This window comes from Cynocephalus volans, chromosome 1 (genome assembly GCF_027409185.1).
Source record: "Cynocephalus volans isolate mCynVol1 chromosome 1, mCynVol1.pri, whole genome shotgun sequence".
Taxonomy (NCBI): domain Eukaryota; kingdom Metazoa; phylum Chordata; class Mammalia; order Dermoptera; family Cynocephalidae; genus Cynocephalus; species Cynocephalus volans.
In genome coordinates, this window is record NC_084460.1 from 234,521,613 (window position 1) to 234,533,793 (window position 12,181).

Consider the following 12,181-nt stretch of genomic DNA (forward strand, 5'->3'; position numbering starts at 1 on the left):
GGACAGAAAGTAAGAAAAGTGAGGGCTATGGACAGAAAGTAAGAAAAGTGATTGTGATATCAACCTGAAGATAATTTCCTCTGCATATTTATGTACATAATGCTGAAAAATAAAATAAAATGACTTTTTACAGTATTTATATTTGCTTATAAAATTCTAAACACATTTTTAATAGATTAAGCAGTGTTTTTTTAAAACATTTCTGTACAGTCTGGCTATACACCATATGTTAACCACTTAAAATTTAAAAATAACCAAAAAGCTGTTAAAGTGCTATAAACTATTGCTTAATGACTTAAAGAAATGAGATCTTTTAAACAATTTCCTTGACTTTAGCTGTGACATATCGTTTCTCATAAATGAGATTCTGAGCACTGGAAGAAACCAGATACAGCAGCATGGTAATATAAACATGCATTGATAGCATCCAAACTATCTATAATGATACAGAATACATTACATTATCTGTATAAAGCTTGCACTCTACATTTCTTGTGGTACATATTTGATGCAATAAATACTGTGCTTAGGTCATTATTTGTTTGCTCAAACATGCACCACAGAGTAAAATGACTATTTACATAATAAATAGCATTTCATTAACATATACAGTGTCAACCTTGCTGAGAGCTGAAGATGGCTAAACAAAGTGCAGGATTAAGCAGAAATTTATAAAGGGTTCTTTTGGTCAATTCAGTGTTCTGGGGGTGGCGGGTGGAGGCCAATATTCATTATTCAGGTTTTTTAAAATACAATAAGCAGAAACAGAACATTTATGACTCCAGACATTTGAATGATGTTTGCACCTGCTAAGATTTAATGGTCTACCCCCAAATGATCTACCTGGTCTAGGGGGCTAGATTTAACAGAACAAGATCAGCAAAGCACCTCCAACTATCACCAAATTACCCCTCCCAGAAACATGGATAAAATTTTAGAGCTCATTGTTTTCCTTGTGACTTTTTCTCATGCATGATCTCTAAGTGCAGCATGCTCTCATGCAAAACACACCTTTGTGCAGATAGGAGGGTCATGTGGTTGCTGTAATCCCCAGATGGCATACCTCTTAAAGAGGTCCTTTAGTCTATTTCTCAACAGAGACCCAGTTTACAAAAATAGTCACATATAATAAACAACATATGAATTAAAAAAAAGATGAATCCACTAACAGATTTTGTAAAAATGTGACAAATGTGGCAGTTGAAATGCAAACAGTGGATACAATTACTACACTAAAGTGTTTCATGTTAAACATCCCCCAAATTATAGGTTTACACCCCTTTAAACTGGTCCCTACAGTCTGAGTAGCCATTTTGTCTCTTGTCTTCAGCAGTGTCAGCTGGTAGTGAGAACAGTAACCTCCTGTCAAGGTCGTCTCCAATTCACACACAGTCACCGTTTGCCAACAAGGGGTCACTGTCTTATTGTAGGCACTGACCTTAAGTAGATTTGTGAAAAAACAGTCAGTTTGGCATTGACCTCCTAAAGGAGTCCTGTTGACAAAAATACATCACCTTTACAGGCTGTAAACAATTTGTCACCCAATTATTTTTATTTGTTGTTATTATTTCCCTTTGGCTTTTTCATCTTTGCCTTCTTGCTCATGTTTTTCCACAATTGGCTTTGTCACCCGATCATAGGAGGGCGGACAAGCTGCAGTGGACATGGTCAGATCAGTTTTTTCTGTAACAGAGTTTTCATTTATTCTGTCAATTATCATGTCTTCTTTTACAAGAAGATTAGCCCCACACTTGATTTTGTTTTTATTATATGTAAATGAAGCTTGTTTTATAGTTCGCTTTAAAAGGTGGCGCCTGTAAGCACGCTGAATAATAACAGCAGATACTTCCTCTTGTTTTCGTTTTAAAGTAGTAGTGATTGGCTGATAGGAGACCTTGGAGGGGTTGGAAGCCATGAACCGCTCTTCCATCTGTATTCGAAGAGCATCCATCTCTCCACTCTCTCCTAGAACCCTCTTTGTAAAAGCAAATAAGATGTCAAGACAGTGGATTCGGTCACCACTAACCATGGGCAAATCCATGGCAATAAGCTGGAGTTTGTTTGGTTGTGGCAAATTGAGAGGAGGTTCAAGAGCAGCTGCAAACTGAGATAGTTTTTCAAATTCCATGAACTGGGTTGCATCGGGATCAAACTTCTCCCAAACCTCGTAGAACATCTCAAAGTCATCCTCACTCAGGGGCTCTGCACTCTCTTCAGTAGCAACACTGAAGTTCTCCAGGATGACTGCAATGTACATGTTCACCACAACCAGGAAGGATATGATGATGTAACTGACAAAAAAGAAAATTCCAACAGACGGGTTCCCACAGTCTCCCTTAACTGAGCTTCCAGGGTTAACTTTATTAGGGTCACAGTCAGGAGGTCCACTGTTAAGAATAGGTGCTAGCAACCCATCCCAGCCAGCAGAGGTGGTAATTTGGAACAGGCAGATCATGCTGTTCCCAAAGGTCTCAAAGTTGAACATGTCGTCAATTCCAGCTTCCTTTTTAACATAGGCAAAGTTGGACATCCCAAAGATGGCATAGATGAACATGACCAGGAAGAGCAGGAGGCCGATGTTGAACAAGGCGGGGAGGGACATCATCAAAGCAAAGAGCAGCGTGCGGATGCCCTTTGCTCCTTTGATCAGACGCAGGATTCGGCCGATCCTGGCAAGACGGATCACACGGAACAGGGTAGGGGACACAAAATACTTTTCTATCAGCTCGGCAAGAAACATACCTGTGGATAAACAATGAGAATACCAGCCAGTGAAGAAATTATACATTAAAATAATACTTGCATTTCTTTTGAGCCTCTAAGGTAAAATTCAGAGTACTGAAATTCAGTTACATAATTTTAAATATGATAGACATATTATATGTATATGTAATTGTATGTAATATACATTATAAATAAACCTTGATTTTGACATTTAGCAATAAAATCAACTATAAGAAATATAGTACTTTTTTTTTTGCCTTTAAGGAATGTTTATAAACCATTTTTAGTTTACATAAAATCTTAAGTCAGAATCTGGAAAAAAAAAAAAAAAAGTAAAAAGCACAAGTCTGGCTGAGCAGCAGTGGCCAGAAGTATAAGCACATGTTTATATGAATACAATTACTTTTTATGAAATTGTCAAATCCTAAATCCTCTCTTCACTCCTTATCCATCTAAAAGTATATGCAATTTTTGATGCTATTTTCATCTCTCCATGAACTTCACTTTTCTCTGTTTCCACTGTAATATTCTTTCATACTTATTTATGTATGTTCTGCTGCATTTCTAAAAGTATGCAAGGTTGATGGTCTTTCTGCTTTCCTGTGTCTGACATCATCTCCATTGCCTTTTAAATAAAGACTGTACTAAAAACAAGCTCAAGAAACTAAATGCCTTCAAGTTAAAATGCCTCATTCCGAAAACAGTAAGCCTAAGTGTGTGTGCATGTGTGAAGGGAGCGGTAGGGCATGAAAACCTGCCCCAAAAAGGTGCTCTATATTGGATGGTAAAATATTGACTCAATAATATCATCTTGTTTAAGGAAGAATGATTACTTCAAGCCTACAGACTGAGACTTCCGTACTTCACTGAAGCCTCAGTTGTATCTAGTGAGATGAGCTATTGCTCAAGAGGCTTGTTGTACATTCCAGGCTTTGAAGTATATGACTGATTAAATGATGCCCCTTTGCCACCTCACTTCCCTTGTGCACCATTACTACAAACCTATTTTCATGACAATCTAGAAAATCTCTATATGACAACTGTAAAGAAGCTACCATCTATATATGCTAACATTTGGTCTTTTATTCTCTTTTTACTCTATGTTTTTGTTATTTTGCAACCAGCTTCCACAACTATCTACATGCTGGTGATTCCGTGTCTATGTCTCTAATGCAATGTCTTTCCTGAGTACAACACTAAATTTGTAGTCCTCTTCTCAACAGAACCATCTAGATATTGCATAGGCTTTTCAATATCAACATGTCAAAAATATTTTTATCTTAGTCAACAGCACAATTAGTTTTACTATACTGACTATGAAGCTTTACTATACTTAGTGCCTAAAATAGATAGATTAAGATACAATACCAGTATATAGTAGGAGTCTCATCTTGTGAGAAAAACAAACACACCTAAATGAAATGCATCAAAATATTCACAGTTGTTATCTCCAAATGCCGGAATGACTTCTATTTTTTTAAAAAATTTATTTTTCTTAGTGAACTGATGGTATTGTAATGACTTTTAAACTTGATTGTTCCAACTTTCACTTTTATTGAGCTGAATTTAAGAGAATTTAAATATTTCTTACCTACAATGGAGAGAATGACAACCACAAAATCAAAAATGTTCCAACCAATGGTAAAATAATAATGGCGGAGGGAGATGAGCTTCAGCACACATTCTCCAGTGAACAGCACAATGAAGACCAGATTGATGCGTGACAAAATGCTAGTCACGTGTTCACTCTGGTCATCTGTTTCCACCATCATTGTGACCATATTAAGACAGATGAGAATCATGATGCTTATGTCAAAGACTTGTCTGGTCACGAAGTCAAAGACCATTCCTTGAAATTTGTTCTGTAGAGAAACAGAAATGCTTTCAGCAACAGAGGAGTTTTGTGCACATTAACATCTACATAAGTACTTTCTGCATTAATTGGCTTCCTAATATTGTGCATAGCAGCCATTGGCCCTGATTTTGGTAATAGATGTTTTCTAGCACATTAATTTTCACAATTTAGTTATCTACATTGCTATTTACCAAAGTGTATTCCTTAGAATAACAATCCCTTGTCCAAAGAAGACAAGAAACACTTCTGATAAGAAACACTGCTTCGTATATAATTCTCTCAGAGGTACACAATGCATATCAACATCTTAAGATTATGAGAAGTTAAGAAGTATGTTTGGTTCTGCTTTACCAGATGGACCATGCAGCTATTTAAAAATATAGTATCTATTAACAATTCATTTGTCTTATTTTCAAATAATTTTTAAAGGTTACTTGAAAATTTCAGGACATACCTATAACTTTATGCATTTAAATCCCATGTATAACAATATTGTGTTCTTCCACCAAACAGCCTTTGCTAACATTGTCAGCCAGAGAATGCTGATGCTTCACAAGGCTTTTACACTATAGGGATTCTTGAGAAACAGATCTAAAGTAATCCCAGATGCAGCAAAAAGGAAATGTCGGGAAATCCCAGGGTGGGAGAAAGCCCACTGAATGGCCAAGAATCTGAGCAGATGGCTCCAGGAAAAGAAAACTTAAATGGGTAGTAAAAAGCTAGAAGAATGGCATTCCTTGCATTTTGATGTCAAAAAACTGATGTCCCTTGTCCCTTATCTGTTCTTCTCCCTAGTTCTGCCAATGTCAGTCACTGCAGGTCATTGTATGCCTATTTCCCTGGGCTGCTGAAAAATTCTGTGAATATTTCCTATCTTACATGTTTTTCTACACACAGTTGACTCATTTCTACCTTCAGTGCTAAACCTTAACAGAGGAAACTATATGTTCCTCATCATTCTCAGGAACAACACCTTTTGCTAGCACAGTATGAATGTTCACTAGTATTTTGTTCTTGGATGCACCCCAGGAATTGTTTCAACCTCACAAATCTTCATCATAAAAATCATCATAGTATGAGATAAGGCCTCTCCATTTTCACAGCATTTTATTTGGTTCAACATGGAAACATGAGAATTGTTATTTATCATCATGAATTGTAATTATTGACCCTGACTTCCCTAGACATTAGTAATTTCTGACTTTATAGCCATACATATGAAAAATAGAGACTGGAATTCTTTCCATTCCAAAACTTATAGTACCTCTTCTGAAAATGAAAGTAGGGTGTTATTTCACTAAACACTTCATCAACTTCTTAATCTAGTAAAAAATTACATGTATTTTAGCTCCATCCAAAGGTTTACTCCTTTCCCTTACATTACTTCACAACTAATCTCGAGTCACATGATCAACACATAGGAACATCACATGGCCTGTGTGTCCTTTGGCCATTTAGTTTGGATTCTAGTTGTGCAGTTCTAAATCCCTTGAAGACAAGGGTGCATTTTCTAGTTCTTCTTGTTTTTTATTTTTTCATTTTTACTATTACCATAAAAGATACACATTAATGATGCTCTAAAAGTGGAGGAAGTTTTTGCTGCTGAAAATGTTAGCTGCTTTCTCTTCTGTGAGAATACTTATGAATGTTTTTAATTTTTCCCATATCATTTGGTATTTCTTACTCCTGGTCGAGGTATAGGCTTTTGTGGCTTTTTTGATCCTAATTTTTTCATTGCATTATAGTATTTCTTCTGTTCTTCTGTCATAAAGATGTCTTGACCTCCAAAGTATAGAAAAGAAAAATCAGAACTGGTTAAAACTATATTCCTTTACACATAATTTTTCAATGTTAAACATAAGAAAGGGACAGTTAAGAAAGAAAATGCAAAACTCAACCAATTAGTGTAATTATGCCTGGAATTTTAAATTTGAAAAATTAAAAGTACTTTTTGGATACTATAACCTTACTTAATTCCCACATTGTTTAAAATCAACATTATTGTTATTATATTTTATGGAGAAAAAACAGAAATTCTGAGAGGTTTAGTATTTTACCCAATACCATATATTCATTGAGTCATAAAATTTGGTTCACCAAGACACTAAATACTTGGTTCATTACACTACACATACTACCTTTCTGAAGTTAAAGACAATGATTTTCTTATTCACATGTAGCAAAGAGTTAAAAAATATGTATATTGCAAGATGGTTTGACGTTATTCCTAGAAAGCCATTTTAACTCTGTAAAGAATTGGAGTAAAGGAATAGAAAGAAAACTGGACGAGTTGGTAGAAGAGTTTGGGGATAAATTAGAAATGATGAGCATGGCAGGTATGGGACAGGCTAGTAGGTACAGAGGTTTGGGACACAGGCTAATAAGGGAAATGGAGTAGCCCAGTGAGGGAGCAGTGACGTGGGCACATTCATACACAATATTTGGGAATTTAAATGGCTATATTACTTCAGGCAAGCAAAATACTTCACTCTGGGAATTCATCCTACGGAAATAATTAGACTCAATATTTTTTTTTTTCATTTTGGCATAAAGACTTTTGACAAAGCACTATTTAAATTATCAAAGATTGGAAACAACCTAAATTGTCAGCCTATCGGGGAATGGTTAACCAAATTATGGTAAAGTGCATATGAAGCCTTTTAACAAAATGGGAAAATGTTTACGTTAAGTCAAAAAGAGACTTTAATTTTTCTCTATTAAAAATAATTTTAATAGCAGAATATATGTAAAAACACTTTGAACAGAAAAATGTAAAATATAAACAGTGGTTACTCTCAAGTGATGATATTAGTTTACTTTCCACACTTTCTATAATGCGTATAAATAATTGGGACAATAAAATGGGCTTTACAAATAATAATACAGAAAATAAAAAGTTGTTCAATTCAAGACTGGAAGTGATAGCTTATAATTAAATATCTGGGAGAAAGAAGTGGGGATATATTAAAAAAAAACCCCAACGAAGAAAAAAGTGTGAAAAGAAACACTAGAAGATTACATCTGGTGTCTAATTTCTTGCATATTCTAAGTGTTTAAGCTGGAAAGTATATTTTAAGGGAGAGTGGGAAGTTGTAGGTATAAAACATCACGTTGATTTGGGGAAAGGGGTATAATCCTGGGTTCTTTTCTAGTTCTTTTCTAGTTATTCTCTTTCAAAAGACAGAGAATGTGGCTCCTTAATAATAATAAAAAAAAGAGAGAAGTGAAAGTTTATGAACCTGTGCACCGGAGTGTAGAACACAGTTATTCTTAGCTTTCTACAGCCTGAGAGAGAAGGGTAGTGGATGGCAGAGGGGGAGAAAGCAAAAACATGTTTGAATATATATTCCATGTGGTTTCTGAACTCAATTTCTCATTTGATGAACAAAACACTTCAAATAACTTTTCTACCTCAATGGGAGAGAAAATATTAGAAACACTTATCTTCTTTTTTTGCTGGTTGAAATTATCTATGATGACACCAATAAACAGGTTCAAGGTGAAGAAGGATCCAAAGATGATGAAAATAACAAAGTAAAGATACATGTACAGACTTTCCTCATACTGAGGCTGGAGTTCCACCTACCGAAGGAGAATATTTTGTAAAATATTATAACATTTTAATGCTGAAAATGGCATTGGTGCTTTTTCATGAGAATAGAAAATAATATTCTTAATAATATTTTAGCAGTTTTTTTTTTTTTTCCTGAATCAACCACCTCTGAAAAAATCTCTGAAATTAGCTGTTAGGGATGTTTTCATGTGAAAAATATTGTTATTGTGATACTCTAGAGTCTATTTTTTGTAACTATAAATACAATTAATATTTTGCTATTTGGACAGTAATGTCATAAATTTGGCACGTACTTAAGGTACTGAATTTTAGTAAATTTAAAAATTATTAATAACAACTTTTACTTCTATAAATATGTATTGGATATTTAGAAACAATCATTCATGTATGCATGAATTTATGTAGCAAATAAGAATTGAGTTACTCATTAAGATGTTTGGCATGATACCTTAACATTATAATATTTATTTCGTTTTTCAGATTGAGTAAACATATCTGGAAAGTTCATTTTATAAATCCTCATTTAATAATTTAATCTCTAAATTGTATTTAAAACAAATAGGCACTGAGCTATCACTTATAATTTTGGAAAGGGGTAAAATAATTGCTACAGATAATTCCCTAATAGATTCATGTCCTTCTAAAGATGACGGAGTTAAAACAAACCAAACACACAAACAAAATAAAAGTAACAAAGTGAAATAACACAACTCCGGAGATTATCAGGAAGGTATGCAACACAAAACTATAGCCATATATGGGAAGTGCACTTCAAGAAAGATAAAACCAAACTCTATCAGGTCAGTTTCAAGACTATACGAATGGAAAGTTATTCGTTAGGATTGTAGACTAAACAGATGAGACTTTAAGAATGGAAAGATTAAGACTAATAGAAAATACCAAGTTTTACAAAGTTTTGAAGAGCAAAGTTGGAATGATCATGGGTTTTAGTTCATGTCTTGAAGCTAGAAAGGGACTGGAAACGAATAAGGTAGGTCTTTACTTTGGTGATACAAACTTAATGCTCTTGGCTATGGAAGTGAACAGCATTGTTAAAAGCTCCAGTAAATTTATTAACTCTCAAATCATATAAAAGAATTTTTTTTGCCTGATTTGAAATATGATTATTTGAAAGAGGCTATTACAGAAACCTAAAGCTACCAGGACAATATCTATAAGTTTTTCATGCTGTCTAGTATAGAAAACTACTCAACTACTCATGGCAATCATATATATTTTCACATTTACTCCTGCATATCAAAATTATTGCTGATTATATAATTTGTGGATAAAAAGGAATCAAGATAGAAAAAATTTTAAAAGAAGAATATTTATGATTTCCTAAATATATGAATTTATGTTACTTTTGTTTGACTTTCAAAATAATTCATGTTTTGATTTACCTTGATAAGATCTATCTGATAAACATTGCTATAATTAAATATTAACATGAGTCATATTTTTCCTGAATGTTTTTAATCAATGTAGAATTATTTCATTTGGTTGCTCACACTTTGTTGAGTTAATTTAAGTGCCAGATCCATATTATGAAAAGACTTAGGATAGAAGGAATACTTACATTTCTGGAATCAACTGCTGCATACATTATATCCATCCATCCCTTAAATGTGGCCTATTAAAAAGGACATGCATGCTTTACTTTGGAGTAAAAATAATTAAAAATAAATGTTTAATAAATATTCTTACAGATATATTTTTTAAGAGGAGTATTTTTGAAAGATATTTAAAAACAAATTTTGCATGGGTTTTGACCAAGACAATATCTTAGTAAGACCTTTAATTTCTAGAACACATAATAAACAAAATGATCATTTGATATATTGTTCTGCTTGATAGTCAACTCACAAGTACTTTTCAATTCTTTAGAGTTCATAGAATCATGAAATTTAAAGTGTGATTAAAATTTGGTGGAACACTTTTAGAAAGCCTTGCAAATGCCAACACTCTTGACATTACCTGTAGCACCCAAATAATTACAACTTAGACCTGATGATCATCTGCTAAAATCTATCTGCAAGGTGGTCAAAGAGACTGAAAGTTTAAGATTTCTCTTTACTGTAATAATCTAAGGATCATACAAGTATATATAAGGTCAAAGTTGCAGCCATCCTTTTGAGAATTTTGAAGCAAAACATTCAGAAATAATCTTATATTCTACTTCTCTAGTTCTTGAAGAGAATTAGTTTATATGGGTAAAAAATAGCGGAAAATAGTATGGTAGACACTTGGCGTTGACAGGTTAAAAAAGGATCCCAAGTCTAATAACGTACTAATTAATGATTTGTACTAGGACATGAATTTTGAGCCCTGTGGGCCTGAGAGGATTATTCATCAGCTAGGGTGCTTAGCAAAGTTTTCAGTATATGTCACAACATGTCTTTGTTTTTATAACACTAACATTTGTGAAGTGGTAGATGTTATGAGAAGAAAGCCAAGCGAGGGTGTGTGTGATGAGTGATAAGAAGTTAATGATTCTTAGGTGAAAATAGAAGTTTTTGCGCATAAAAGAGAGAAATGTTGAGTGTGTCAATGGCTCAAGTCAACGATAGAACAAGTCCATTGCACACTTGGTAAGGAGGAAAAAAGTGATTCAAGGAACCATTTCAATGAATTGCTAATCAACAGAGATAATTCTTTATAAAGCCAAATATGAAGCAGTATTTTAGTGTTTTTTTTTTTATTTAGTTGCAGAATTTATTTAATGGCTTTCAATTGATATTTTCAGAATCACTTAGCAATTTTTAAAAATTGCTTAAAATTTTCAATTTTTCTTTCCTCAATTTTATGATGAAGTGATATGTTTTAGTGATGTTTACAAGTGTGGTTATTAGTTAAGAGTTAGGATAAATGCCCAAGGAAATATGTTTCTACTAACATATTTAAAGAAATCATATTGACAGATTTTTAAAATTCCTATTTTAGTTACATGAACATTCAGAGTAGACTAGAAAATGTCCAGAAGAGAAATAAGAATTTCCAACAAACAGGTGAAAAGAATTTGTAAAGTGATCACAGGACAGACACCTCTGAAAAAGCTGCAAAATAGTATTGACCAGTGTAGGTTTGTTTGCTTAGTCTCCTCATTGAGCAATTGGAAACATAACCCTGGTGAACAGAAATAGATTTCTGCCGTAAAGACTCTGTACCACAAGGGAAGAAATTATACAGCTTTTTTATTTTTTTTAAAGCTGAGTTTTCAGCGGCCAAAACAGTGCAGTATTTTTACTATGTTTTTCAAGTACACTGGACTTGTTTTATTTACTGCTTTGTTGTGATGCAGCTGCAGCTAAAAGCAGCATTGAATGAAAATGTTTAAAGGCCTACGATCATTTGTGTTTTAAGAATGAACTATTTTTCTTAGAGATCCAGTCTTAGATACTCAGTAGTGAAAACATTAATATTTAAGATAAAATAGAATTAAATAATGGTGTTGAAAGGTCATTTAAGGGGAGACACCGCCTACCAGTTGCTTGTGTTTCATTTCTGTGTCCAGATACTTCCAGGTATTACTTTCATTTCACCAAGAGGATCTAATCCTAAAACTTAAATATCATTCCTCAATCTTCAACCCAAATGATGTAACTCAGCAGCAATTAATTCCCACCAATTAGTTACAATCCAATCAGGTGGGTTAGGTGTGTGTGTTTGGGGGGGTGACATATCAGTGAAACAAGCTTTCCACTTACAGTAGAAAACAAATAGCGAAGCTAACAATTTATTAATCAACTTGTTCATATGGAAAGAGAGAGCAATATGGAAAAGAAAATATGAGAAAAAAGAGAAAAAGATCTTTGGAAAGAACTGGAATACCTGGCCACTATTAACTATGTCTGCAGTGCTTACATGTAATAAAGTTTCCACTTATGGATTCATAAACTTGTACTAAGTCAAAATTAGAAAAAAAGAAGTATTTATAAACTTTCTTCTTAGTAACTAAGTAGTAGATGTATGTCATTACTTTGTTATTCTTCCAAACAATAAACAATTTCAGAGAAAATAGTGTTCAC

General features: G+C 33.6%; 1 protein-coding gene across 8 annotated transcripts in view; it reads right to left on the reverse strand.

The window, feature by feature from the left end:
• Window positions 1-1,564: 1,564 nt before the first annotated feature.
• The window catches only part of LOC134383794 (sodium channel protein type 1 subunit alpha), a 74,854-nt gene continuing 64,237 nt past the window's right edge, over window positions 1,565-12,181 (reverse strand). For all 8 annotated transcript variants that reach the window (XM_063105257.1, XM_063105223.1, XM_063105214.1 and 5 more), the window contains 5 exons: window positions 9,733-9,786; window positions 8,024-8,161; window positions 6,264-6,368; window positions 4,316-4,586; window positions 1,565-2,742 (listed from right to left, as the gene is read on the reverse strand). In XM_063105257.1, the coding sequence (XP_062961327.1) occupies window positions 1,565-2,742; window positions 4,316-4,586; window positions 6,264-6,368; window positions 8,024-8,161; window positions 9,733-9,786 (1,746 nt within the window). The remainder of the gene's footprint in view (window positions 2,743-4,315; window positions 4,587-6,263; window positions 6,369-8,023; window positions 8,162-9,732; window positions 9,787-12,181) is intronic.